Source organism: Apiospora marii, assembly GCF_038362585.1.
Source record: "Apiospora marii strain CBS 49790 chromosome Unknown utg000002l_segment0_segment0, whole genome shotgun sequence".
Classification (NCBI taxonomy): Eukaryota; Fungi; Ascomycota; class Sordariomycetes; order Amphisphaeriales; family Apiosporaceae; genus Apiospora; species Apiospora marii.
The window spans coordinates 458865-485973 of NW_027117373.1; the positions used below are offsets into that span (position 1 = coordinate 458865).

The 27109-nt window shown below is 56.1% G+C and overlaps 9 protein-coding genes across 9 annotated transcripts; 4 read left to right on the forward strand and 5 right to left on the reverse strand.

Moving 5' to 3' along the window:
• Positions 1 to 284: 284 nt before the first annotated feature.
• On the reverse strand, positions 285 to 2406 carry PG985_001849 (uncharacterized protein; the record flags this gene model as incomplete). Its single annotated transcript, XM_066821618.1, has 4 exons — positions 285 to 774; positions 836 to 1515; positions 1577 to 1974; positions 2037 to 2406. 4 exons carry the CDS (start codon positions 2404 to 2406, stop codon positions 285 to 287), a joined length of 1938 nt encoding a protein of 645 aa, XP_066689050.1.
• A 734-nt stretch (positions 2407 to 3140) lies between these two features.
• Positions 3141 to 5281, forward strand: PG985_001850 (Monooxygenase- FAD-binding protein; the record flags this gene model as incomplete). The annotated part of the gene is made up of 5 exons (XM_066821619.1): positions 3141 to 3312; positions 3383 to 3502; positions 3581 to 4138; positions 4413 to 4745; positions 4854 to 5281. 5 exons carry the CDS (start codon positions 3141 to 3143, stop codon positions 5279 to 5281), a joined length of 1611 nt encoding a protein of 536 aa, XP_066689051.1.
• Positions 5282 to 5559: 278 nt separating this feature from the next.
• PG985_001851 (uncharacterized protein) lies at positions 5560 to 6990 on the forward strand (the record flags this gene model as incomplete). Its single annotated transcript, XM_066821620.1, has 3 exons — positions 5560 to 5731; positions 5799 to 6174; positions 6246 to 6990. The coding sequence occupies 3 exons, from the start codon at positions 5560 to 5562 to the stop codon at positions 6988 to 6990; spliced, it is 1293 nt and encodes a 430-aa protein (XP_066689052.1).
• A 1080-nt stretch (positions 6991 to 8070) lies between these two features.
• PG985_001852 (uncharacterized protein) lies at positions 8071 to 10276 on the reverse strand (the record flags this gene model as incomplete). Its single annotated transcript, XM_066821621.1, has 3 exons — positions 8071 to 9307; positions 9687 to 9843; positions 10108 to 10276. The coding sequence occupies 3 exons, from the start codon at positions 10274 to 10276 to the stop codon at positions 8071 to 8073; spliced, it is 1563 nt and encodes a 520-aa protein (XP_066689053.1).
• A 1874-nt stretch (positions 10277 to 12150) lies between these two features.
• Positions 12151 to 13923, forward strand: PG985_001853 (uncharacterized protein; the record flags this gene model as incomplete). The annotated part of the gene is made up of 1 exon (XM_066821622.1): positions 12151 to 13923. The coding sequence occupies one exon, from the start codon at positions 12151 to 12153 to the stop codon at positions 13921 to 13923; it is 1773 nt and encodes a 590-aa protein (XP_066689054.1).
• Positions 13924 to 15477: 1554 nt separating this feature from the next.
• PG985_001854 (terpenoid synthase) lies at positions 15478 to 16497 on the forward strand (the record flags this gene model as incomplete). Its single annotated transcript, XM_066821623.1, has 1 exon — positions 15478 to 16497. One exon carries the CDS (start codon positions 15478 to 15480, stop codon positions 16495 to 16497), a length of 1020 nt encoding a protein of 339 aa, XP_066689055.1.
• Positions 16498 to 16881: 384 nt separating this feature from the next.
• On the reverse strand, positions 16882 to 17995 carry PG985_001855 (uncharacterized protein; the record flags this gene model as incomplete). Its single annotated transcript, XM_066821624.1, has 3 exons — positions 16882 to 16953; positions 17013 to 17377; positions 17440 to 17995. The coding sequence occupies 3 exons, from the start codon at positions 17993 to 17995 to the stop codon at positions 16882 to 16884; spliced, it is 993 nt and encodes a 330-aa protein (XP_066689056.1).
• A 1705-nt stretch (positions 17996 to 19700) lies between these two features.
• Positions 19701 to 25584, reverse strand: PG985_001856 (uncharacterized protein; the record flags this gene model as incomplete). Its single annotated transcript, XM_066821625.1, is given in 9 exon segments — positions 19701 to 19982; positions 20057 to 23017; positions 23035 to 24224; positions 24302 to 24419; positions 24485 to 24721; positions 24780 to 24845; positions 24914 to 24967; positions 25025 to 25256; positions 25316 to 25584. The coding sequence occupies 9 exon segments, from the start codon at positions 25582 to 25584 to the stop codon at positions 19701 to 19703; spliced, it is 5409 nt and encodes a 1802-aa protein (XP_066689057.1).
• A 446-nt stretch (positions 25585 to 26030) lies between these two features.
• Positions 26031 to 27045, reverse strand: PG985_001857 (uncharacterized protein; the record flags this gene model as incomplete). The annotated part of the gene is made up of 2 exons (XM_066821626.1): positions 26031 to 26446; positions 26637 to 27045. 2 exons carry the CDS (start codon positions 27043 to 27045, stop codon positions 26031 to 26033), a joined length of 825 nt encoding a protein of 274 aa, XP_066689058.1.
• Positions 27046 to 27109: the final 64 nt, after the last annotated feature.

Here is a 27109-nt window from a genome sequence, read left to right on the forward strand (position 1 = left end):
GCATTACCTATAGTTTCAATGAGCAGAGGGTCGGACGCCCCCAAGATGCACCTCAGCCAGGCATTGCAAGGGATGAGATCGCAATATCAGCGTCTTCTTGTATTTGCCTTAAAATCTCTATTGGAAATCGTAAAGCACCTAAAACATCAGGCAAGAGATGCTACAACTCGTATACCCTATGCTAAAACACGCCAAATGCTCCAGAAAGCTACTCAACTTTTGTGTCGACTCAACACTGGATATAGTACATCAATTTTCGCTCTCACCTACACACACCTCATCGCCTAGTCGAAATGAATCCTCCACAACTCCCTATCGCAGCCTGCCGTGAAATCGCTCCTCGTGTGCATGGCGAGGATATTATCGCTCACCAAGAAATCCCCCTTCTCCCAAGCATGGTAATACGCCACGCGGCGATCGTGCAGCAGCTCCGCGAGCCCCTCGCAGATCCTCTCGCTGTCCGCAGACCCAATCCCATCGATGGACACGGCCGTCGGCTGGAAGCGCGTCTTGCTCTGCGGCCACGGCTCGTGGAACCGGAGGCACGGCCGCCCCGTCGTCGGGTGGTCGACGAACAGCGGCAGGTCCCCCAGCCGCAGGTTGTTGAAGCCGCCCGTCGCGACGGTCCATTTTAGGGGTTGCAGCTCCGTCAGGGGCGGCAGGGTGGCGGGGGGCAGGTACTTGGTCACCAGGCTCGAGGAGGCGAAGAGGGTGAAGCCCGTGTCCTTGGGCGAGGAGCTGATGGCTGTGAACATCTGGAACCTGGGGCGGCTTCTGTTAGTACTTACTCGGGCTTGGTCACTTTCGCAGGTAGGTAATCACGCGTGCGACTTACTTCGGGGGCGTGGAGGCGACCGTCTCGGTGCCGTCCTCGGGGTTGGTCCGCGTCTCCGTCTTGAACAGGCCGTCGTAGTGCCACGGCATCCACTCCGCCGACAGGACGTTGTTGAGCCCCTGGGTGCTCGACCCTTGGTCCTTGACCTCCAGGACCAGCCCAAACTTCCACGGCGTAGGCACGCCGAGCTCATGCGCCTTGGCTACGAAGCGGTCCCGGTCCGTCGTCCCGGCGAAGCCTCGCAGCACCACGGGCGAATTGTGTTCGGCGAGACCCCTCAGCTTCTGGGTATCGATGTCGCTTAACGATGGCACGCCACTAGGTCCATCGACGGGGCGGACCAGCAAGCCCGCCGGGTAGACCGGGCTCACAGAAACACGGGACTGGCCATCGCTATCCTTCTCCTCGCCCGCTAGCGAGTACAGATCGGACCGCTCCCGGAAGAAGCTGGGCCGTCCGTTCTCATGGACGAGCTCCCAAGAGTCGTCGCCCTCGAAGAACTCCCGGTGGCCCGTCGTCGTCGTCCCATCGAGCCGGAACGCGATGGTGCAGTGCCAGGGGGTGGTAAACGATGTGTCCGTCGGCAACAGATTGACCGAGATCTTGTTCTCGAACGTCGACGGGTGGATCGAGAGCCGCAGCTGGTCCGGGAACCGTTCTTTCACGGCCCGGGCAAACGCCTATCAAAAGTTAGTTCTGACATCGGCAGGTAAAGAAACGGAGACGAAGTTGGAGACTTACATCGCCCCGGTACAGCATCTTCTTGGCAATGTACTCGATCCCCTTCTTATACTGCGACTTGGACCGCCGCGGCCCCGTCGGGCAGACGTTCAGCAGGTCCGTCGACAGGAAGCGGATGTAGCCCCGGTACGTCATGCAGGTGTCGTCGTCCTCCTTGATCCGGCACGACACGTCGAGCCCCTCGTCGCCAAACTGGGCCAGGAGGGCGTGGCGGAAGCTGCTGGCGTTGCAGACGTAGACGATCTCGTCCGGCTCGCCGTCGGGCAGGTCACTCTTGGCTTGCACCATGTCCTTGAGGCGCGCGAAGCCGATGTGCCGGCTGAATCCCTTCTCGACACTCAGCTCCCGCAGCGCCGTGCCGTAGGCCCAGACGACGCGGTCCGATACGCCGAGCAGGTCTGATTGCTCCTGTCAGTAGCAAGAACGATGATTGATATGGTACTGTGGCGAGAGCAATTACCATTGTATACAAGCCCATCTGAGATGATGGTGAGCTTGGCCCCGGGTTCATAGATGCTCTGGATGGCAGCGCACATGCCGTGGAGATGTGCGAGGGCGAACTCCTCGGCCTTGTCCGGCAGCCGTCCCAGCACTTTGGTGGCCGTGTTGGGGGACTTGGAGGGGAAAGCCGGGAGGCACATGCGGATTTCCTGTCCCTTGGAGACGCTGACGGCGATCTGCTCCAGGAATTTCGCATTGCTTTCCGAGGAGATGTCCGGCTGGCCTGGTCGCAGCAGCCTGTAGCGCTCTATTATCGTAAGGATCTTAGATGCCGTCTCATTGCAGGAGTTGACGGCGGGAGTGTCGTGCCCGCGCTCTTCCGGAACCAGCTTGGGGCCATCATGGGGGACATGATGTTCCAGCGTGGCCGGGAAGGGGGGGAAGAGTGATAGTAGACATAAGAATTCTCTGCCTCGACGGGCTCGAAACTTTAATTAAAATGATGCAGCTTGAAGCAGGTCGTGCGGGTTGTCAGAAGCGGGAATGCAGGTCACCAAGTTCGGCTCTTTTGGTCGAGCCCGCGGCTTTATGTCTAGACACCCCTACGGAGTATTAACACCGCTGATGCTTGCCACTCCCACCTCAGCCCTGTTTCTGCCCATCCCACTCCCTTCCCGATCGGACCATACGCATGTAGCCCTGGAAACACTCGATAATTCCTGCTTACCAAGAAGGGTGTCATCGGTGATGGGGGCCCGGGTGCATGGCCGAAGTAAGGCCCCCTTGGCGAGAAACCGGGTCCTGATTGATGGTGGGGTACGTCGCATTAATCGGGCGAACCCCCTTTCGGAAGCAGAGGGCAGGATGGCCATGCCGGGATTCAAATGCCGTATCTGCTTTGAGTGGAGACATCCCACAGCTGAACCGGTTCATGCATGTGTCCAGACTGACATGCGTTCTGACATGCGTATCCACAGCCTGCCTCGCGGCAAAGCCCGCATGCGTATCGCGACCTTATGCAAGGCGTGTTAAATAGCGTCGTCGTTTCCCACCAGGTCTCCTATACGTATTACAGAGAGCCACGCAAATTTTCTCGGAAACCGCTTACTCGAGAGACAGCATCATGGGTTCGCAAGCTCAGGAAAACGTTGATATCGTCATCGTCGGAGGTAAGTTCACCCCTCTCCCCGTCTCATTCAAGCATTCCAAGCATGCTAACGCGCAAGAAGGTGGCCCAACAGGCCTGCTTTCTGCTGTCCTGGCTCGGCAGCTGGGCCTCTCCGTTTCCGTCATAGGTATGTCCTCGCACTAGCAACGACTTTGTTTGCTCGCCCGCGGAATCATGGTGGCTCTGACCGAACCCAGACGAGAAGCCGTCGTCTTTACAAGTGGGCAGAGCCGACGCCCTCAATGCCCGGACGCAGCAGTATCTCGAAGTAGTCGGGACGCTCAAAGCGCTAAGACAGAAAGGCATCGAATGCAACAGTGAGTTTCTTCCCATCTGGGATGGGTGAAAGTTTACCCCCGGGTGTGGGCTACGTCAACTTACATACAACCTGGCAGCCAGCTCGACCTTCGCCGAGGGCGACTTCAAGTCTAGGCAGAGCAAGTGGTGGACCGGCCTCGAGCATTGCCACCACAAGAACTTCCTGATGATTGGCCAGCCCGAGGTCGAAAAAGCCCTCCTGGGCCAGCTCGACACGCCCGTTGTCCGGTTTGGGGAGCGGGTCGCCTCGATCGAGGAGGACGACGACGGCGTGACCGTGACGACGGGTTCTGGCCGGGCCACGCGCGCCCAGTACGCGATTGGCGCCGACGGGGCCAGGTCGAGTGTGCGCCAAGCCCTTGGCATCGGCTTTGAGGGCACGAAACCGGAAATGATCTGGGCGGTCCTGGATTGCTTCCTTGACACCGACTTCCCAATCTGCTCCGAGATCATCACCTTCCAGCTCAATGGCCAGTCGCGCGTCTCGTGGATCCCGCGCGAGAGGGGCATGTCTCGCTTTTACGTCCTGCTGGACGGCGACATCAGCCAGGAAAAGGCCGAGGCCTCAATTCGCGCGCACCTGGCGCCCCATCGGGTGGATTTCGTGCGGACAGAGTGGTTCAGCACCTTTGAAGGTATGTGATCAACTTTTGTGTGTGTCGTCTGATCAATCATCAACCCCGGTGTGTGTGGGGTGGGGACACCGGCAGTGGTGGGGTGTCGGTAGAGGTGGGAAACCGGTAGAGGTGGGATACCGGTGGTGATGTTGGTGGGATACCGGTAGTCGTGGGAAGCCGGTATTGGTGGTGAAGCTGGGTGGTTGGTGCGACCATGCTAGGGCCCCCCTTTCTTTTTCGTTTTTGAGCAAAGTGGACGCCAAGACTCAAACTAACGCCCAACATCTACCAGTCCGGGAAAGAATCGCATCGGCCTTTGTCACCAAACAGGGAAAGGGCCGCATCTCCCTAGGCGGGGACGCCGCGCACGTCCATTCAGTCAACGGCGGACAGGGCCTCAACACGGGTATCGCGGACGCCTTCGGCCTTATCTGGCGTCTCAAGCTGGCCTGCGACATGGGCAAGGCCGCTGCTGATCGGACGGGCGTGATCAGCACATACGACCTCGAACGACGTACGGTCGCCCAGGACGTTATCAACGTGGCCGCCCGGCTCGTACGTGACACGATGCACACTGCCAAGCAATATGTGGCCACGATTGAGAAGAACGCCGGGTATATTACTGGTGAGCTTTTTTTTTATTTTTCTTCTTCCGACTCCACCCTTCCAGTGGCCTGCCCATCCGATTAACGTCTGACGAATCTTATCTGATCGTGTCACTCAATCTACTTAGGCATGGGGGTTGCATACGGCGCAGTTGGATCTTGCCTTATTGCAGAGTCCGAGCGGGGCATCTGGAAAGCGGGCAGCAGATGCCCAGATCTGACCCTGGCCAGCCGGAAATTGGCCGACGAGCAGCAGCAGCAGCAGCAGCGCATCTACTCCCTGGCCCAATATGGCCGGTTCCTCATCTTGGTAATCGGTGGTGCGTCGAACGATGATGTGCAGGCGTTGCAACAATTCCGGCACGTCGCGGATCTCTTGGCTCTTGTAAATCCGGCCGAGGGTGCCATCGACAGCGACGGCAGCACTGGGACCTTTACTTCAGACCTGGTGGCTCCGGCGGACAAGTTCACCGTCCTCGTGCGACCCGACATGTACATCGGCTATGTCGGCGACACTAGAGGTGCTCAGCAATACCTGCTGAATCTTTTCCCTTGACTGCGCGGTCCTTAATCCGGGATGGTGCTACCTAGGGGAATGATTGGGGGTGGAGGAGGGGCACGCATATAGCAATAACAAACCATGAGGCCCATTTCCAATGTAACTCCCAGTACGGAGTACCCGCAGTGGATCGCTTCGATTATACCCCATACTTGTGTCACCCATGCAGCAACGGCTTTTTTGTTTATTTCTCGGCAGATGCCGCTTGGCACCAACCCAGGACAACTTACCTCGCTGCAACCTGCTCAGCTCGTAGTGACAGTGACAACTGAAGCATGCAGGAACAAACGTCTGACAGGTCATCGTCCTCGGTGGTGCCTGCCGTCCCAGACACTCGAACCGAGGAGAAGACCATCATGCAGAGTGCATCCCGACCGGCTCCCAACTCGGGCGTTACCGCTTGGCTCCAAGTCCTGGGCGCCTTCTGTCTCTACTTCAACACCTGGGGTACGTGATGCCCTGCCACATGCTGCCTTCCCCCCGACGCCAACTAACCAAGCGACGACGAGCGCAGGTCTGCTGTCCACCTTCGGCAGCTTCCAAGCCTACTACCAGACCGAGCTCCTGGCTTCCGAAACGGCCTTTGCTGTCTCCACCATCGGCTCGCTGCAGAGCTTCGTCCTCGTCTTCCTGGGCTTCCTCGCCGGCCCGCTCTACGATGCGGGATACGCGCGGCACCTGCTCACGGCCGGCTCGGCCCTCATCGTCGTCGGCACCGTCTGCCAGAGCTTCTGCTCCACGCTGTGGCAGCTGCTGCTGGCCCAGGGCCTGTGCATCGGCCTCGGCTGCGGCTGCCTCGCCGTCCTGAGCGTCGCCATCCCGTCGCTCTGGTTCACCACCCGGCTCCCGATCGCCAACGGCGTCGCGGGCATCGGGAGCGGTTTGGGCGGGTGAGTGCGCGATTCTACTGTCCCCACGTGAAACATGTGTCGTTAAGTATTCATTGCTAACCCACTGCCAGCGTCATCTTCCCCATCATGGTCCGCAACCTCCTCCCCACCATCGGCTTCGGCTGGACCGTCCGCGCCATCGCGCTCGTCAACCTGGTCCTCTTAGGCCTGGCGAGCGCCGTGCTGCGGACCCCGCCCGCCACGGCCCGCCGGCGCCGGCTGGTCGACACGGCCTCGTTGACGGACTGGCCGTACGTCCTGCTCGTGCTGGGCTGCTTCCTCGTCTTCCTGGGGCTCTACACGCCCTTCTTCTACGTCCCGACCTTCGCCGCCCGGGCGGGCTACACGCCCCGCGACGAGAGCTTCTACATCGTCATGGCCATGAACCTGGCCTCCATCCCCGGCCGCGTCGTGCCGCCGCTCCTGACCCAGCGCTGGGGCGGCGGCGGCGGCGTGCTGCCCGTCATGGTCGGGACCGCCGTCGCCCTGGGCGCGTGCGCGCTCGGCTTCATCGGGTGCAAGAGCATTGCCAGCGTCTATGTCGTGGCGTGTTTCTACGGGTTCTTCACCGGGTCCTTCTTTGCACTCCAGCCTACTTGCTTCGTCAGTTTGACCAAGGATATGAAGGTCATGGGGACGCGGTTCGGGATGGCGTTCACCGTGCTTTCGGTGGCGTTGCTCTTTGGGTCGCCCATCAGCGGGGTGTTGCAGGGTAGATACGGGTATTATGCGTCTTGGGTCTGGGCCGGGGTGGCCCTTTTCACGGGAAGCCTTGCTATTTACGCTGCGCGCGCGATGAGGACAGCGGTCCAATAAGTTAGATTGGATGAAGGGCACTCTTTCCGTCTAGCCCAGCACTCAGAGTTGTGTCCTTGTAATAATGTATTGTGCTCAGACTCCCGCGTCAGGGCCCTCGACCCCGTTGTAGGCTTTTCTCCGTGTCCATATAAGCCGTGCATAGACAAGATGAACCGCCTATACACTTTGCGTTCATAAAGGTCATACAATAGGATAAGGCCAAGGTCGGATAGTGAACACACCCATAACATGCTTGATCTCTTGGACGGAGATGCTGGGCTGCTGCCTGGGACGCCACAACATAGAACCCGCGTATAATGACCCCGAGAAGGGGTGGACAGCGCCACGGAGCCCCTGCGGTTTCTCTCGGCGCAGCAGATAGTCGGTAACATCGGAATGGTAATACCGCAACGCGAAGCCCAAGGGGTCCGTGCGCGAGGTGTCCACGTCCACTTCAATCTCTGCGTCGATGACTTTCTTTTTCCAGCCGTGGATCGTCATATCCCGCACGTTGGTGCGGCAGCCGAATGCACAAAGAGCTTGTACACAGCCGAGATGTCCGTTGGCCGCGGCTATGTGTAGAGCCGTGTCTGTATTGATATCATCTTTGCCTGCGCAGCTTAGAAGTTCCTCCACAATCGGCGTGCTTCCGACCAAAGACGCCAGTTGTACGGCTGGATACCGTGGTTTGGCTCCTGCTTTCAGAAGTATCTTGACCACTTCAAACCAGTCACCTCGGCATGCGGCATGCAACGGGGTCCTCCACCGCTCGTCTCTTGCATCGACGTCCCATATGCCGCTGCCAGATGTGATGGGGAATCCAGAGATTCCGCCCAGGTCCTGTCGCTCCAGTAGTCCGCCGACCAGATCTTGCGATAGGCCTGTGGTTCGTCGTCTGATACAAGATACCGTATCGTGTCCAAGTTACCAAAGAACAAGGCAACGTGAAGTGGCGTCAGGCCGTAGGTGGTGCGGGTGTTAATCATTGCTTCATTTTTGCAAAGCAGGCGTACGCCATCTAGCCCGCTGTAGGCTGCAGCCCAATGCAGCGGCCTGAATCCGTCGAAAATAACAGCGTACTCTCCGGTTTTGTCGGACTCATGAACTGGAGGTGACCGCCTCCATGGATATCTTGTTGAAACTGCTTGCCATAATTCCGGAGATTACAGCAGTGTTATTCCCAACGCATGCTTTGACGAGAAGCCGGCTAAAATAGCGATGCAAGGTGTTTTCCTCGGCATCATCTTGGAGCCCGCCGGTGATAGTTATTTCTTGCCTATCATGAGTATCGCCCATCTTCATCAGCTCATAGTGGGGAGGGACGCGGATAGTGGCTGGAGGATGCGATCGTACTTGTCTGATGCCAGGAAGTCGTCCCAAGGCACAATCCCAAGTACTCTCGCTGGTACATGATTGGTATAGAGCCTCGTACCATTCTTTGTAGGGAGTGAGGCCGGAGTCTGGGCCGTTGTCGGGCATCTCGGCCGCCCTGATGTGTGGCGGGTAGAAAATCTTGGCACGCGATGGATATAGTTCGTGCATACCGCGATAGAACTGCCCTGGAGCGGGGGAGATACGGATCCTGCCTGGGTTGATGCGGGCTCTAATGCCCTTATGTATTGTCGTATCAGTGAATCTCCTGGTGTTTTGTCGCGTGGCGTCACCCAAACACATCCTGGCAGCGTCCTCCAGCGCAAGTTCCCAGTTGCTGTCCTCGAGCATGCACCAATAGGACCATTCAGGACATAGAGCACTCCATTCGTCCGATGATGGGCCCAAGTAAAGATCAAATGTTGTGCCGACCGAGTTTCCAAGTCGTAAAGCTGCGAGAGGTTCCCGTCCAGATGTATCAAATTCGATCTTTGAGTCCAACACCATTCTGGGATGCGTATCGAGTATCTTGATGGGAAGGCCGTCATCGATGTCAACATTGAGTCTCGGAAGGGACAACCCCGCGTGTTGTTTTACGTATATAGAGGTGCGTTGTTCCCCGTGCTGTCTCTCACATGTGTAGATTCTGTGAGGGTTACACCGAGCGAACTGGCTGCCACCCAGCGATACTAGCAGAATTGCCAGTCGAAACAGATCGTAGTCATCCTCATCCTCGATGGATGCATCTGCGGCGTCCAAGATGGCAAAGAACCCAGTCTGGTTAGGTGGAATTCCCGTACGTATCGATTTTATTGAATTTGCTCGTATGGAGGGGAGTAGGTCAAGTTGTGTATGTAACCCCAAGTTGGTCATCGAGCACGGGACTATCGCCGAGTTCTCACAAGGAATTATACTCCTAGAGTCTGCGAAAAACGCAGGGCTAGAAGCAAGTAGTCCACAGTGACTGTAACGAAGCACATTGTTGTCTGGACATTTCCATAAAAATATGGTATGATCTGTTGATCCTGCTCGCATTGTCAGCGCCCGAAAACAAAAACATGTGCTGCACGCCAACCTTTGAGTATCTCTTCCTGGAGGCGGATGAACGCAAGTTCTCCTCTCCATATAAGAGAGGCATGTTGACATCGAAAATCCCCATCAGACAGTACGCAATATCTTCGACTCTGGTTGTTTTACGTGTCGCAGCCCATGACATCCGCTGCGCGATACTGAAGTCGCTCAGTACCAATGTACCGCCGCCAACTAAAGCCTCTCGAGGTATGCCTGCAATATGCGTAAGGAGGCCTGTCATGTCTGAAATAGGATTTATGAGTTGCAGCGACTGGGTCTGGTTCCGCTCTTCTGGAGAATGATTGCTCTTCTTGGAGCCGATGAGCTGCCAGTTTTTGTTATAGAAATCGACGTTAGGGGACGCAACTAGCTCTTGCAATGTCCAACCTCGGGTAAACCAACGACTTTGTGTTATTTCCCTTGTAAGTGCTGTAAGCTTCTCACACTCGCCGGGTTTATGGACCCGCTCAAGTTCCTGCGTGTCAATATCGATGTTCACATCGAGCAGATATGCATAGCATACAGCAGAATCTCGGTAGTATCGGTACATGGAGTTGATAGCTTCCGATAGCTCGGCGCTGGAGCTCTTATCGATGCAGCAGGTGTCGATCCAGATGTAGCTATAGCCTCGGGATTTCGCCAACGCCGCAGCATCTCGCACTTTGGCGAAGCCGGGCTTGGTACATATCGAACGACACATCCACTCCGAGCAATAGGCTTGATAAGTCATCAGCTGCTTGATGTCGTCGAAGCTGAGTTCCTCTTCGTCCTTTCCCCAGGTATGGGATAATATGGCGTAAGGTGGAAGGTCATTGCCGTATTTAGCGGCGAGGGCAAGTGTTGAAGTGTTTAAAAGCCGCATTGTCAAAACAGGGCAACCAATTTCTGACCTACGTCGATAATTTGACACTGTTTGGGGACAAACTTGAGTAAATGTGCTATCTAGGTGCAATGTTCTGTTCCGTTCAGCCTCCTTCTTAACGTAAGCGGGCTGATGTGAGACGAATGTGACAGTGTTACATCCATGCATTTCCTATTGGTCCAACATGTAGCGGAATAAAAATCATCCGCGCGCGCTTACAGAACGCACCCTGCCCCTGACAGCTTTGTATCAGCAGAGCACATACCGATAGAATGCGACCCGACCAAGAGAAAAAGAGAAAGCATCATTAGATTGACATCGATTTGTATGAACATAAGTCAGTCCCCTAGCATAGAACAATTCATGGGAAGCACAACATGGTGAGGATGTACGAATTGCAAGTGGTCTGGCTGTGGTTACAAGCTTACTCAGCAATGGTTCCGAGGACAAGTCACTGCCAGCTGGAATTTAGACATCCACAACTGGACGACAAAGTGCGATGCAGCCAAATCCCGAGGTCTATCTCCCGGCATCCCAGAGATGATAGACAAGCAGGAGACGAAGCTTCCATTACATTATAAAGACAAAAGATTGGGATGCAAGAAGAAAGCTGGCCAGTCACTCCATAGCATGTAAAAAGGTTTTATTCCAACGTTCAAAACATTTCCATATCAGTAAGGAGGTTGCAGAGGTTGCCGCCCCTGGCCCATATATAAAAACAATGAAAAGGCGGCTGGTAATCGCTGCTTATCGGATCATCGGGGCCAGATGGTGGCTGGAATTTGCTTTTTCTAATGCAGGTACCCACTTGCAGCCCCTTGGTGTTAATAGCATTTCAGGGGATAACCCGAGAGTCAAACCAATTCGTCGGGTGCCTCCGCAGGGACAGACTGGCTGGCCAAAGTGTAAGCCGCTCGGAGGAATTGACCTCGAGTGCGTTGCGCCGGGTTATAGGGATGTCTCTAGCGAATGTAACGCGCGCGAGCCCCATGGACCAGAACCGAGTGGTCGGAAAGGATTCGAGCATTGCCCCCTCGTACCCGGAAAGATACGACGCGTATAGGATCACGAGGGACCAAACTGGCAGGTCTTAGCTCTCTGCTTGCTTTAGCTAAAACGATTGTCAGTATAATCTCCGAACGCCCCGTTTTGGATAAACCTTAAGTTTCTGGAGTCTCCGCTATAAAAATAGACTAGGACAGCCGAGGTACGTACCTGCAGCCGTCGGATTGCTTTGAATACCGGTACCTACCGGTACTTGCTTAAATAGAAAGAATGTCGGATAGCAACAACCCTAAAACGACGACAAAAGTAAAGAGAATGAACCGTCGACTAATGGACGCAAGAACCGGCCACTTAAACGACGTTGTGGCCGGACTCGATGACAAGTCAGCGCTGTAGGGTGCAGGTTTGTGTGCCAATGTCGGTACAGTTCCGAACTGGGGCCAGGCACCGGCTTAGTCTCGTGTCTGAGACAAAACAAGTTGCTATGATATGCTGCTCTGGCCTGAAAAGAAAAACCTCTTCGCTTTTTGTGAGGGCATCGATGTCTTATAATCGTCATGCACACGTAGTCGATACCCCATAGCCCATAAATAATGGGTGTCGCTAATTATTAGTTGACGACGGAGGGCCGTCTCGTTCGCGACTGAACAGTGCCCCTGTCTCATATCGCATACAAGCTGCCGCGCGGAGCGGAGTGCAGGCCTCGCAGATACCGAGGCCAGTGGCAGATACTATGTAAACGTAGCGGTGTCAACCTGCCACGCCCCGCAGCCATGCCCCGGCCCTGAATTCTGAATCTTCCTTCCACCTCCATCTGACTGCACGGCAAGCTCTGCAACTTCTCATAGCCTACTCATCCATCTTTGAACATGGGTTTCCAGGCCCTCCTTGTAATGCCCCTGGGCTTCGTCGCGTTATGTTTGTTCACCTTCCTGAAGACCAACCTGCTCTATCAGATCGCCATTCGGAATAAGGACGTCGAAAAGGAGCCCCCGATACTGCCGCACAGCATACCCTGGCTCGGCCATGTCTTTGGCTTCCTGACGCCGGTCCCGGGCCGCTTCTTTTCCAAGGTGCTTTCGTGGTACCCAAAAAGCCATGGCGGCGCGTCCATGAAGCTGGCCGGCCGAGAGGTCCGGCTCATCTTTTCGACCACGGCGGTCCAGGCACTATTGAGGAGCAAGCCGGATGTGGCCAACAGCGACACCATGATCAAGGACATGGCGTGCAAGGGCTTGAAGATTGGCCCCGCCGATTACGCCAAGTACTTTGAGTGCCGCCACCTGGAGCACGAGCTGTCCAACAAGTACCTACTGCGCCCCAAGGCCGCCGACGCCCTGCTGTGCCAGTTCGACCGCTTTATGAAGCAGGGCCTCGCGGAGGAAAGCCGCCGCCTCTCCGCCCCGGCGACCCAGATGGGCGAGGCCGTCAACCTCTACGAGTGGCTCCAGGGCCTCATGTTCCAGGCCTCGGCCACCGCCTTCTTCGGCGAGCGCCTCTTCGCCGAGTACCCCAACATCCTGCGCGACTTTTGGGACTTCGAGCCCCTGTTCCTGGGCCTCCTGTTCGGCGTCCCGCGCTGGGTCAACTCGAAGCCCCACGTGGCGCAGGAGAACATCATCCAGGGCCTGACGGCGTGGGTCGAGGCCAACGACGACGACATGCGGGGCGGAGGCGGCGGCGGCAAGGGGGTGGCGCCCGACCCGGACGTGCCCGATCGGGACTGGGAGCCGCGCTGGGGCAGCCGCTTCGTCCGCGCCCGGCAGCAGTTCTTCCAGCGGCTCGGCCTGAGCCCCCGCGGCCGGGCCAGCATGGAGCTGGGCCTCATGTTCGCGCTCAACTCCAACGCGGTGCCCGCCACGGGCTGGATGCTGATGCACATCCTGGACCCGCGCAAGCCCGACGTGCTGCCGCGGATCCTGCAGGAGATCCAAGAGGCCGTCGACGTGGCGGCCGAGAGCGGGGGCGAGCTGGACTTCGACCTGCCCACGCTCATCAGCCAGCCGCTGCTCCAGAGCATGTTCCAGGAGGTGCTCCGCTTCTACGTCGACGTGCTGGTGACGCGCGGCGTGCACCAGGACATGCGCCTGCCCACCGAGGACAGCCAGACCACGCTGCTGATCAAGAAGGGCACCATCGCCATGGCGCCCTCCTACGTCAACCACTACGACCCGACCGCCTACCGGGGCGCGCCCGTCGACGAGTTCGACGCCGAGCGGTTCCTCGTTCCGGCCGGCGAGGCCACCAGCACCGCCACCACCAACCACAACCAAAACCTATATAGCAGCGACAACCACAGCGAGGCCTCCTCCGACGACGAGAAGTCGTCTTCAACAACCAACACCAACCGCAAAGTCAGCCAGAAGCCCTACGTATTCAGCCCGGGGGCCGCCGGCGCCAAGATGATCCCCTTTGGGGGCGGCCGGACCATGTGCCCCGGTCGCGTCTTCGCCAAGCGCGAGGTCTTCTCCGCGCTGGCGCTGGTCCTGCTAAACTTTGACATCGCGCCGCTCGCGGGGCCGAGGTCCTACAAGGTGCCAGGCCACGTCTCCTCGTACAGCGGCTCGGGCATCATTGGGCACGGGGGCGACATCAAGGTCCACATCAAGAGGCGAACGACGGCGGCGGCGGCAAAATCGTAGAGTTGATGATGATGATGGCTATCTACTCAGGTTTGGCTGGGACAGGAGAAAGGGAAATAGTATGCGAGGGATATAGCAGCATCAGATTTTCGATATGTATGATTTGACACGTGGTACGCTGGAGTTACACAGGGAGGTCTTAGTTGGCTTCGTCTCACTCGGGGCTTTCGTTTTCGAAGGATGTGCCCAAACGGGAATTGTTGCCTTTCAGGGAAAAAAGATGTATGTCAGATACCTGCCACCAAGCCTCATACGCTAAGCCGTGGGGGGAGGCTTGAGTCTAATTCGAGTGCCACATTTCCTTATTCGATGATGACTCCGATTTTGCGAGCCCACAATTTGCCAGTCCATCTGATCTTGCTAGTGGCTTATTACCCACAGACCCCACCTCGTACGGAGGCTCTGTGGTTGGAGGCTCTTACTACACTAGCCCAAATTCTAATAAAGGTAGCGCCGCTAACATACGCTCGTGAGGTAACGTTACTGGACAATGGCTACGAGCCTATTGACTAGTATTAGATAAGGTATAATAGTCAATCGACTCCACGTGTGGCGGGGACGAAAACCAGATCCGGGGTAACCACGTACTTGGCAGTCTATTACGGTTACACATCCACATAGCTAGCAAAACCCGACCGGGGGATCCCGCAGTATCCGATCGTGACATGGCCGGAGCACGAAGAGTTATACGAGCTCCGAGAAGATCGAAGGCCGAACCGAGCAAAGACCGACCACGCGGTACGAGTGACTGAGACATAGCGGATCATCTTGTACGGCGTATCACGATCACGTGTATAGTCCGCGATCAAAGGTTACACAGTGCCACGGCGGTGAGAGACACAACCGATGTCTCAGAACGGGATGAGCCGGCTGTCACCGTCGAGGAAAATAGGCGCAGGCTACGACATTTACGAAGGATTGGCGACCTATATCACAGACATCTATGAGGCTGAACTACCACGCCTCCCACCAGGCTGACGTGATTCTTGGTCGACGGGAGCAGTCGTCCCATGACCCACACCGCATCTTGGTCACGGGGTCCAGAATCTCATCCGGGATCTGCATCTGGACAGCCCTACCCGTCTGCCTGTTGATTCAGATCGTGTCACTGAGTTGCAAAACCCGCGCAACCTGGTATGGATCCCCTGCGGCCACGAGGCAGGGGCATGGGGGGCTTATACCGTAGGGCTGAAGATACGAATCCCGACGCCGGTCCGACCGGTTGGTAGTATGACAACGTCTTAACAGGTAGATGACATGGTATCCATTTATTTCGGTGTAAAGAACAGATGGGTTTATGTCACGATCATCTACGTCATGCCGAGGACACCTCGAGATGTAAATAGCTAACCGGCGCCATCCGGTCGCTGGAGCTCAGCTCGTGGAGTATGTATATCCGTGTATATAAATACTAATCGGGGGCACCCCTTGCTGGACGGATCACGATGCCTCTCAGCCTCACTTCCCCGCCCTCTATTACGGCCGAACCTAAAAATCTCCAGCATTTATCACAATTTTCATCACGTTGGGCATATTGAGAAACACCCCTTCAAGATGCCTTCTACGGACAACCGAATCACGATCCCCGATTTCATGGCCTCGTGGCCGTCAGATAGGGGCTGGCCCTGGGAGGCGAGACACCACGTCGACTCGGACAGCATCAAAGCCGAGTCCGAGCAGTGGCTACGCAACTATGAGGGAATTGATGGCAAATCCGTCGACAAAATCATCCAAGGCCGCTTCCCCGACATCGCCTGCCTCATCTACGGGCACCAGGCGCGAGACCACTGCCTGCTGATGGCAATTATAATGCTCCACTTCTTCGTCATCGACGAGGTGACGGACCACGACGACGAAGCCGCGGTGCGGGAGAGGGCGGAAGCCATGACCCACGCTCTCCAACGCCCCGGGTCCCTCGCCTCCTTATCACCCGACAACACGTGGGTCGGCACCCGCATGGCCGCCGACATCACTACCCGGTACCGGGACGCGGGCACCGCCGCCTCCTGGAAGTTCTACGTCGATACCTTCATCGACTACATGGACGGCGTCGCCGACGAGGCCGCCGCCCGGACGCAGCCGATCCTCTCGCGGGCCGACTACCTCGCCCTGCGGACCAAGACCATCGGCGTGCTGCCGGGCATGGCCATGGTGCTGATCGGCTGCGAGCTGCGGGACGGGTTTCTCGATCTGCCCGTGGTGAAGTCGCTGATGGGCCTGACGGTGCTCATCCTCATCCACCAGAACGACATGTACAGCTTCGACAAGGAGCAGGCCAAGGGCGAGGACGGGCACAACGGCGTGCGCGTGCTCATGGAGGAGCGCGGGTGCGGCGTGCAGGCGGCCATGGACAGCCTCGGCGGCGAGACGGCAGGGCTCGTGCGCGAGTTTGTGCGGCTCTGCGAGAACCTGCCCGTGCTGGATCAGGAGACGGACAGGGCGCACTTGCGCGTGCTGCGGGACGGGTGCATTTCTTGGATCGTTGGGATGGAGGTCTGGTCCACCCAGGTCACGCACCGGTACGGCATGCAGAACCTGGGCGCGGACCGGTCATATATACCAGCCCAATGCTGAGTACAGTCCCAAACTTACGTTTTGGATTTGGATTTGGGTTTTGGCGCATAAATAGGGCAAACAGGAAAGCACTGCACTCATTGACGTAAACGGACATGGAAAGGGGCGCAAAGATCTGGGTGAAGTAATTTATATGTTAATGCTTATGGTCATGAAGAACGATGTCAACGAATTTGAATCGGCTATGATATCGGGGCAAATGGTGCTTTGCGATGCACAATCCGTAGCGACCCATGCGGTTGGTACATCAAGGTCTTGGCTGCATGGTACATTTCATGGACTAGATTCCACGAAATATCACACCGGCTGGGGGCGGTCATGGTCATCGATACTCACGGCTTATTCGTCACTTTGGGACGGCCACGTAGCGGAATGTGGACTAGCTCATAGGCAGTAAGAGCGAAGACTGGGAATGTCGGTTTTGCGATCCACTGCTCTCATAGACATTTCATTATCCTAGTAAGCATGTCGTCTCTATAATCCCATATTGAGTAATGGTTATCATTTGCCCTAACTTTCATAAGGTAATGGGGCAGCCGTTCGCGCATGTAATTTATCATGCTAATGGGCACGTTTTCATCCTTGGCCCCGTGGAAGATCCGGACCTTGGGTTCGTACTTGACGTCTTCGAGCCGGAAACCCCACGGGGTCTTCAGCAGGTAGGCCTCGCGGAGCAGGCCGCGGGCGCCCTCAGCAATGGGCTCGACGAGTAAACGCATCTCCCACTCCCGCCGCGCGGCGATGGCCTCGGGCGTCTTCTTCTCGGGCGGGAGTTCAGGCACCACCTCGCCGGGGCGGAGATACTGCTTGGCCTCCCGGGCCATCATTTCGTCCCAATACTTCCTGCCCGCCGCGTTGAAGGTGTCGCGGACGAGGAACCCTACCTTCTGTTCGTAGATCCACGCCGACAGGGACGGAAAGGGTGTCTCGACGGGGTCGAACGGATTAAAAGGCACCCTCCAGCGCTTCGGGCTGGCCTCGCAGGGCCGGCGCTGCTCACCAGACCGAAACCGGTCAGGGTCGTGGCGGGGATAACGCGGGCGCACGCGAGGGCGTACGGCCCTCCCCCGGAGCAGCCGAGAACGGCATAACGGTCGATCCCGAGGTGGTGGGCCAGGTTCTGCACGTCGTGCGGCCAGTCGGTGACGACCCGGTCAGAATAGAAAGTGGAGCGACCGAACCCAGGTCGGTCGGGAGCGATGAAGCGGATCCCGAGGCGACGCGCCACGCCTTCGAAGTCAAATGCCTCAAGGCGCGAGCCGGGCATCCCATGAAAATAAAAAAGAGGATCGCCATAGGGGTCGCCGGTCTCCGCCCACGATAACGTGCGGCCATCTGGGAGCGTCATCGTTTCGTAGGGCTCGGGAAGGGCGACCTTGCTGGCGAGCCGGTATGTGGTCGTTGCCGGCTGATGTTGGCGTTGAAGACCGGGGCGGCGCTGGGGCCTGGTGAATGGGCCAAGCCGGATGTAGCTACGACGGAGTACTGGTGCCGACATTGTGCGATGGCGGTATCGAGACCAGAATGTGCGATCAGTAACGATGTCACTGTTGGGGCGATGCGTCGCACTTTGGAAAGTGCGTCATCCCGAGGCACGCCTCACAAGGACTGAAGGTGATGCATCGTAGTGCAGCAAGTGTTGTGGTTGGTTCTGTCAGGTACCTAGATAGAATCGTAATTCAGCCAAAGTGCACAGCGTGCGGCTCACGTGACTGGCTTCAGAGCGAGGGGTTGTTGCTGTTAGTGGGCTACTACAGGGGGAGTAACCACTCGCTGACAACATTGTCCACATTCGCTAACACACACTGCCTGGAGGCTACACCGACTTCAACCACAACATGATTTTCAAACACAAGATCGCCAACTTTATGCCTGGGTATTCAAGCTGTAGGTTGTCTGTCCCAGAGAGCAGAACTCCAGCCCGCGCCCAAAAAGCGTAGTCAAGACATATAGGATGACCCCGCTGAAGCGCCACGATGTGTAGTTTGTAAGCACGGGTAGTAGTTGGCCCGGTGTCTCATGAAACACGCCATGGATTCCATTTTCTTTGCTTTACTTTCCTGGAGACGCGATATACAATCCATTCGTGGCACTTTCCATAAAAAAAAAAAAACATGATTGGAGCTGCCATGTTGATATTGTCAACCTTCGGATCAACGTTCCCAAACACGCCTCACGGGCACGTCCATGGTGTTTGCAGCTAGTTGTAACTACGCCAAAGCACCACGTTGGGCAGCTCACGTGAATGGCTTGCCAGCGAGAATTTCTCATCCAGATTTGGGTCCCAAGCACTAGTTGCAACGCCCTCCCTAGATGCAATTGTCTTTCACTAGCCTCCCATCAAATCTGTTACATCCATTCCACCATATTACACCCCATCGAAGTTGATTGACTATGTTGACAACGCAAGCCTTGAGATCACGCATTCCCGTCAAGCCGCTGGCTCGTACGCTACCCGCCTCTGCTGTGGCCGGCTACGGGAAGTTAGACGTGCCAACGCCTGGTATTGGCCGATGCCAGTTTCCCTCCCTGCAACAAAGCCGGAACCGGAAAAAGAAAACGTCGAAAACCACAGCCTTCGGCCTGACGAACAACCAGGGTACCGCCTCTAACATCACCGCGGGATCTCACAACTCCCGCCTCGCAAAACGACACAAGAAGCCGGAAGGACAGGCGAAGAACCAAACAACAACAATGGCTTCCCTGAAACTGAGAAAGCTTGCGATAGCGCGTTGGCACGACTTGCGTCGCGCGAAAGCGCAAATACGCAACCACCGTCATGAGCAGAGGACATTGTTGGATGCGATTGAAACTCTCGAGCGTTGGAAACAGATCCTCGAACTTCGGAGACAGGGAATAATCTATTTCGTCCTCTTCGTATTGGTCCCTATATATATCTATCTCCACTTTCCGTCGGCCAACTGAGAGTCCGTGGGCACAGGATGGGAGCCAATATGTATGAATGTACGCAGCGATAGGTGGCAGGCTTGACGGGGAAACGGTAGGGATGCCCTTATTTGACAGGCTAACCTTTGAAACGGAATACAGATACCATTGACCTTATTTCCCTCGGCTTGTTGCCCCATCGCGGGGGTTGGGACCTCTTGTTTACCAATCTGCGTTATATACATATGTATCAACATGCAAATCGTAACTAATATCCTTCTGAAGCTGATGACTATGTACCATTGTCGTAATATATGTTATCGATCCTCCGCCGCGGACCGCTCTCCAGAGTCACTCTCATCGTCAGAGTCAGAATCACTGCTGGACTCCGTAGATGACTCCTCGACAGCCTCGCTCGCCAGACGCTCCGAACCGGCCCTCGAGCCCTCCGGTGGTGATTCCTCGGTGAACTCGGGGCCGATTTCCTCGAAGGCGTGATCGGAATCGTGCAGGGCGCTTCGATGGGCATAGCACTTGTAGCAGAAATCGAAATCCAGGGGCAGGCACCCCAGGCATCGATAACGCAAACCGGCGAGATGCTGTAATGATGTGAGCCTTGTGTGCCTGAGTTATGTTGGAAAAAGAAACAATCTAGTTGGTAGGTATGACTTACGCTGAAACAACAGTCGCACCAAGCGTTGTGTGATGTAATCCGGTGATTCGCAGGAACCAATGGTGTCGTCCCCTTTTCATCCCCGAGACCATGTGCAGCAGAAGCCAAGAAATCAATAGCACCCTTGTCACGGTCATGGTAGGTCGCGATGTCGAGCGGCGTCCATGCCTTTCCCGGTAGGGCCGACCTGTGCTGCGCGTCTGCCCCCTTTTCGACGAGCCTCTTCAGGACCTCGATCTGCGTGGGCTCGTCCACCGAATTACCAAGGAAACTGTTGCCGCAGCCACGTGCCGCCCAGCACAATGGAGTCCACCCGGCTCCATCCTGTTGATCGATACCCGTGGGACCGACCTTTGTAAGTATCAGACCCAAGACGTTCAGATTGCCGCCCTGAGCGGCCCAATGTAGAGCCGTTCGCCCTGTCTTATCCATCGCCGTAACGTCTTCGCCCGCATCGAGAAGAATTTCGACGCGTTCCAACTCGCCGCGCAGGGAGGCAAGGTGCAGCGGTAGGCGGCCCATAGTATCCGGGGTCCCTGCCCGACCACCCTTGGCGATCGCCAGGTGTACCATCTCCGTGGTCCCCAGAAACGCGGCCTGTCCGACCACCGTTCCAAGCGACCCGCGTGTCGCCGCCACGTCCGCGCCATGCTCGACGAGCAGGTCCACAATGGAGTTGCATTCGTTCTCCTCCCGCGCCGTATACCAGTGGCCGTAGGAGAAGGTAGACAGAAGCGGGGTGCCGGTGTAGTTGGAGACCGTCGAGTTGACGTCTGCATGCAGGTCGACCAGGGCTTTGACGAATTTGAGCGAGCCGAGTTTGCAGGCGACGTGGAGGGGCGATCCGAATTTCAGGGTGGCTATATTCACGTCCGGTTTCAGGGTCAGCAAGTACTCAGCCGCGTCCGTATTCCCGCTGCGGAGGGCTTCCAGGAGGGGCGTGATGTTTTGCGCGTCCGTCATGTTCAAATCGGCCCCTGCTCGGAGCAACAGCTTGATGTTGTCCAGAGGCGTGTTGATATCGATCTCGTGCAGCGGCGGTCTCCCCAGCTTGTCGAGAGCATTGACGTCTGGTCGGAACTCGAGGACGGTGGCGAGGCCGGGCCACTCGATGGCCTTGTGGACGAGGGTTCGTCCGTCGGCCCAGCGACAAGCCATGTCCGCGCCGTTGTCGCCGAGCAGTCGGATCATCTCCTGCTGGCCGTACCGTGCCGCCCACTCCAAGGGATACCACACGGCATCGTCCAATTCCTGACCCGCTGTATTAATGCTCGCCCCACGCTCAATCAGCAACCGGGCCACGTCCACCTTGTTGTCGCGCACGGCGGCCATCATGGGCGACTCTTCGTTCGCGTGGTGCAGGTTCGGATCTGCCCCCTTATCCAAAAGGAGTGTGACAACGTCGATACCCGCGTGCGCAATGGCCAGTTTGAGCGGAGTCCATCGATTAGCCCGGGGACAGTTGAGTTCCAGGCCCTCTTCTTTCAATAAGCGCCGAGTCATTGCCATATCCGACTGCGACACGGCCATGTGCGCCGGACTGAACCCATTGTCGTCCTCGTGGTTAATGTTGGCGCCGTGCTCCAGGAGGAGCTCCATGATGGCGAGCCGGTCGGGGTCGTCGATGAAGAAGACCTCGAGCAGCGGGGATCTCCGGGAGGGTTCAGACGAGTTGACGCTGGCGCCGAGCTGGATGAGCAGCTTGACCATCTCGAGCCGTCGTTTGTACCCCTTATTCACCAGAACCATCGTCAGGGGGCTCCACGATTTGTAGCTCGGGCCACCGCTGACGTCGGCCCCCTTTTCGACGAGCAGCTTGCAAATGTCCAGGGATCGGGTGCCGACCGCGTAGATGATGGCGGGACCACCGGGCCCCATGATGTTGGGGTCCGCGCCGCCTTCCAGTAGTGCGCGGGCACAGTCCAAATGTCTTTCCGATAAGGCGGCCGTCAAGGGGGACCACCCTGGATTTTCGGGGACATCGCTAGAGGTGATATCCAGATCCACCCCCTCATTAATAAGGAACTTGGCTGTCCCGTAGTTGCCCCACCGACCCGATTTGTACACCGGGGTGCACAATAGGTCGTCCCGGCTTTCGAGGTTAGCACCCGCACGAACGAGGAGCTCAACAATCTTGGGGTCGGCCGACTTGGCAGCCAGGTGCAACGGCGATTCCTTCTGCTTGTGGGGAAGGTTCGGGTCCGCTTTGTGCTCCAGCAGTATCTTGACAGCTTTCAACTTGTTGGCCCGGATTGCCAAACGGAGCGGATTGATGGGGTCAGGCTCTTCTAACGGGCAGCCGCAGCCGATCAGGGCATCCAGCGCACCACCGAGTCCAAGCCAAGACGCCCGAGCCACGTGTTGGCCTTGTTGATGCCAAGGGTACTCGGGATAATGAGCTTTGATGTGCTTGATGAGGAAAAGCCAGCTGGACTCGTCACCGTAAGCCCCTGCAGCGACGAGGCCTTGTTCGAGTGATGCGGCGGTGTGGTCGGACCCGACCAACAGCTTTGCAGCGATTTCCGAATGGCCGTGAAGGAATGCCTCTACCATGGCCTTTGATTTATCCTCATCATCAATGTGCCTGAAAATTTCACACACATGGCAAAGGCCTGCTCCGACTAGAGCCGTGTATATGTTCGTATGTGGTTGATGACTCCGAGTGTATGGGTTTGCCAGAGCCCAGGTTGCAGCCAAAAGGGATTTTGCATTCTTGGATTTCATCAAAGGGCCCAAGCAGGCTTTGATGTCAAAGCTGTCATGCTTAGCGGCTTGTGAGACGTGGTAGAGGCAGAACTCGACGGCATAGTTGAGCAGGCTGCTACGCTCCGGAAACATCACCATGTGCGTTCCTTCGTGTTCAGTAGCGTCGTAAAAGTCTTCTAACTTCCTTTTTGTGCTCTCGCTGCTTAGATATGCGACGCAAATCTTGCCAAGAACCTCGTGGGGCTTATCCCTGATCTTTTCGCAAATCACACCAAGGCCCGTGTCGTCCAGGGGTGGGACATCAAGAGGTCTCGTATTTCGCGTTGTGCCATGATCAGGTCGTTTCCCTCTCGCGAAACGATGCCAGCGAGCCCTTCCAAAACTTTCTCCACGGATGCGGTCTCTTGGGAATACACAATAGCGGTTTCGAATAACCCTGATAGATCGTCATAGAGGATAGCCTCACGCATCTCTGACGCAGAAGGCGGCCGTGGACTGTGGAGGATCCAGGATAGCATGAACAGGGCCATTTCTAGACGTGGTATGTGGCTCAGGATAGTTTGGATGCCGTTTTTCAGTGACAAGCCTTGAGTAGGCCCGAAGGTATGGTAAATTGTCCGAGACTCTGACCAAGACCCGCTTTCTGTCATGTAATCGATTACCATCCGACGAACGCCCGGCTCTACCTCAGCCATGCTCGCAACTTCGTGATGGAGCAATCCTCTGTAAGGCCAGAGCTCCGGATGTTCGTGCACTAAATCATCAACGGAGTCGGAATCACCGCGTTCTGTCAGCTCAAGTTCGACAACATCTTCCGCCGGCCACTCCTTTTCGGACATCCGCCTAAGGGTTAATCCGTCCTCACGGCACGTGATAAAAAGCTTCCATGGATGTTCCTGTATCGTGGACTTATGGGCAAAGAAATCGAGGAACGCTTTGCTGGATACCGAATCGCACTCATCCAGATGGTTGATCACGCACGATATGCCGTCGATCCAGGCGTACAGCCGAAGGAGGTCGAACCAGATGAGCAGGTCCTCGTGACTCCAACTGCGCTGGAGCCGGAGCTGATCAAACTGGGCGCTGGCAACAATGTAGTGGGTGCGGAAGTGGCCGATGATCTGAGCGATGAATGTCGTAAGCATGTGCTGGATGTTGTTGCGCCTGGCATCGTGGCGGTCGAACGTGAAGTACAGCACCAGTTGGTTAAAGTTGCTGTGATGCCGTCTACTTAGGTCGTAGAAGACGTATTCGGAGGCGGCCCTGGCATCGTCGCCGCCGCACCCAGTCAAATACAGCAGCTTTGGCTTCCTCTGCTCGAGCCATGACGTGTACGCTTCGTTCTCGCTGATCCGGGCGAACGGGTGCGTCGGCCCAGGACTAGTTGCCATTGGTACCAGGGATGGAGCGGCCGCCAGCAAAGCCCGGACATCGCCCACGCGGGGCCCGGATGAGACTAGGCCTGGTATCACGTTTTCAATTCCTGTCGTTGCGTCAGTTAATGTTCCACTCCAAGGTTCCGGTCCTTTCGCCACATACGGAAGTCTACTCGCTTCATTATCAAGCCAACCTTCTCGGCTGCCTCATCGCTGTCAGGCTTATATTCGATTGCGGATTCAAAAGGTACACCCATGGTGCCACAGTAGATATCAAAGCCCTATCCCTGTCAGTAACGGGTTGTAGAACTCATCGTTATCTCGATAAATAGCAGATGCAGCTTACATGATCTATGCCATCAACCTCGTCTCCCCAGTAGACACTCACGATGGCACAATGATAGTAATGTTTGGACTCAAAGAAGAGGTTGTTGACGTCTTGAACCGCCTCGGCCAGATGCGGAATTGAGCCAGTAGTCCCTGGCGGTAGTTGTGCTGTGGCATTGGACTTGTAGATAAATTGCGAAAGCCGTTGTTGCATGTCCAAAAGGCCCCTAGCACGATGGGGACAGCCATAGAATAGCTGTGTATAAGTCAGCTCGCGGTTAGTAGTTAGAACGGGCCACATATCTGAAGCTTACCAGGACACGGGTGAAGTCGAAAATACCCCCAAATGACTTAGGATCGAGACCAGCACGGACTAGTGCCTGCAATACAATACTTAGCAAAGATCATAGTCACTATTGCTGCATATGGGTGTGTGATGTTAACGAACCTCCTTTACTATAATGCACCCGATATCATGGGCAACAAAGATGATCGGTCGGACCTAGGTCAAGTCAGTCATGATGCTGCTGGTGTATATTGAAAGGTGTCAAGCCCCCACCTTGTCCCTTGTGCTCCTCTCCTTCGAGAGCTCGCGCAGTAGCCCAAGAGCTATTTCGTGAATCTTGAACCTTGCATTGCGACCCGCTGCCAGCATGGACGCGTCGTAGCCAAAGGACATCAGATGATGGCGTGCAAAAGAGCTTTGCGTATCGATCCAGGCAGAGTTGCCCGACCCAGGATTTTTCCATGGTGGCCGTCTCGCGCCCATCAGCCCATGGACAACCACAATACTAGCCCGGGGTTAGCCGGATACTGAATCCGCATCCTCGTAACATTCGAGAGCTCTTACTCATATTGCGATGTAGCGTCTGCTGCAGGCTCATCGGAAGGATGCCGAAGGGTCACGAGTCCCTCGGCGCCGTACTCCGGTGGTTTATCACCGGAGACGTACTCGCGATACTCTTCCGCCACGGAGGCCTCGCGTTTGGCTTCGTATTCCGACTCGATGTCTTCGGAATCCTCATCTTCACTTGGCGCTACGGCGGTTCCAGTGTTGTCGACATGGTCCTGGGCCGCCTTTAATGAGTCTATTGAAGCAGTTTTCGGTGAGTCGGCCATTTTGTCGGCCTGTAAAAATTGTCTGGGATTTCACGTAGAGGCGCATTCCGTGAGCACAGTTGGCACCTGCAGACCTTTCTCCAGGTACGTTCAAGCCGTGCTCCAAAGGCAGGCTGGGGATCATGGAACAGGGGTGGTGCGGGGTTCCAAGAAAGCTGGGTTGCAGCGCCGTAAGACTCAGCTTCTCGTCAAGTACGCCTGTCAGCAACTCCCGCACTGTGAACACCACAATTCCCGTTATTTTCCTCTGAATGATTGCGCATTGGAAATCATCTAGTATTCCACTTTTTGCTCAGTCATTACGACACTGGAATAAATAAATAGGAACTATAATAGGCATTTCCGAATGAACGATACTGGCTTGCGTTGATTACAACCAGGCGCATCCAATTCAAGCAATGATGAGATGGCAGATGGGGGTAGTCTCCCCGCCTCATCTTGACTACCTAGGTATTAGTGAACTCCACCACCGCGAGGTCCTGGAGCTGGACTGCTCCCAGGTTCTGCACATCGTACATCGCGTTTGTTGGCGGGAGGGCCGGATCGTACAGGATCGGATCATCTTTCGGAATTGACCGAAATAGGGCCCCGATCTTGCTGACCAAGTCAACACGCGACTTGATCTGGTATTGACACTGGAATTCCGTCTCATCGTAGCGCTTTAAGAGAATCGCTACGCGTAGGTGTGCTGGCACCCCCGTTTCTGCCGACGTGTTTTCCAGCAGGGTCCAGGACGCCGTGTTGGGCTTGCCATAGTTGCGCTTTTTGAGGTCCATGGAGCCAATGATCCTGGTCGCATCAGTTGTTTCACAGTTGATGGTCTTCTCCCACTTGCGACTGCCACCAACTTGGGCTCCAAAGGCTACCAACTCTCGTCAATGTTATTTTCTGTTGAAAAAGAATCAAAATATACAATTTTCGAATCGGAGATTGGTATTTTTTTTCCTAAGAAACTGAGAAAACACGAATAAATACCGGAAGAAGGGGGTATAAACGCTTTACAAACATAATAAGAGAGAAGAAAAAAGATACTGTAAAGAGGGAATGCTTACTTTCGGCGCCGGCAGAGAGATCTGTAGAGCTGGTCTTAGTTTCTGTTTGGGTCGTTTCGACCAGCGTCATGCGGCCATTCGGGGCAACATTGAGCACTTCTGGAGGAGCGCCGCCGTCTGTTGAGTAGTAAAAGAATTCAATGTCCACGGAGGTGATACGCCTGGCGACCTTCCGCGGATCGAATTGAAAGTCATGCACGATGAGTGTCGCAGGTCCAATTCCATGCTCCAGGTAGCCGTGAACAACGTCTCGAGCGGTGCAGCGAATGTCTATGGCGCCTTTTCGCTCGAAAATGTTACTTCGCTGCAGGGGTGCTGAGGGGTCATTTTGCGTGCGAAACGAATTGCCCTCCTCTCCTGCCTCGACCAAGCCGACTTCGAAGTCGTAAGCGTCAAGATCCGAAGTCATGGCTCGTTTGTGGGTACACTCAACGAACTAGGCATCGTTGGCGAAAGGTCCGAAATGGCTCATC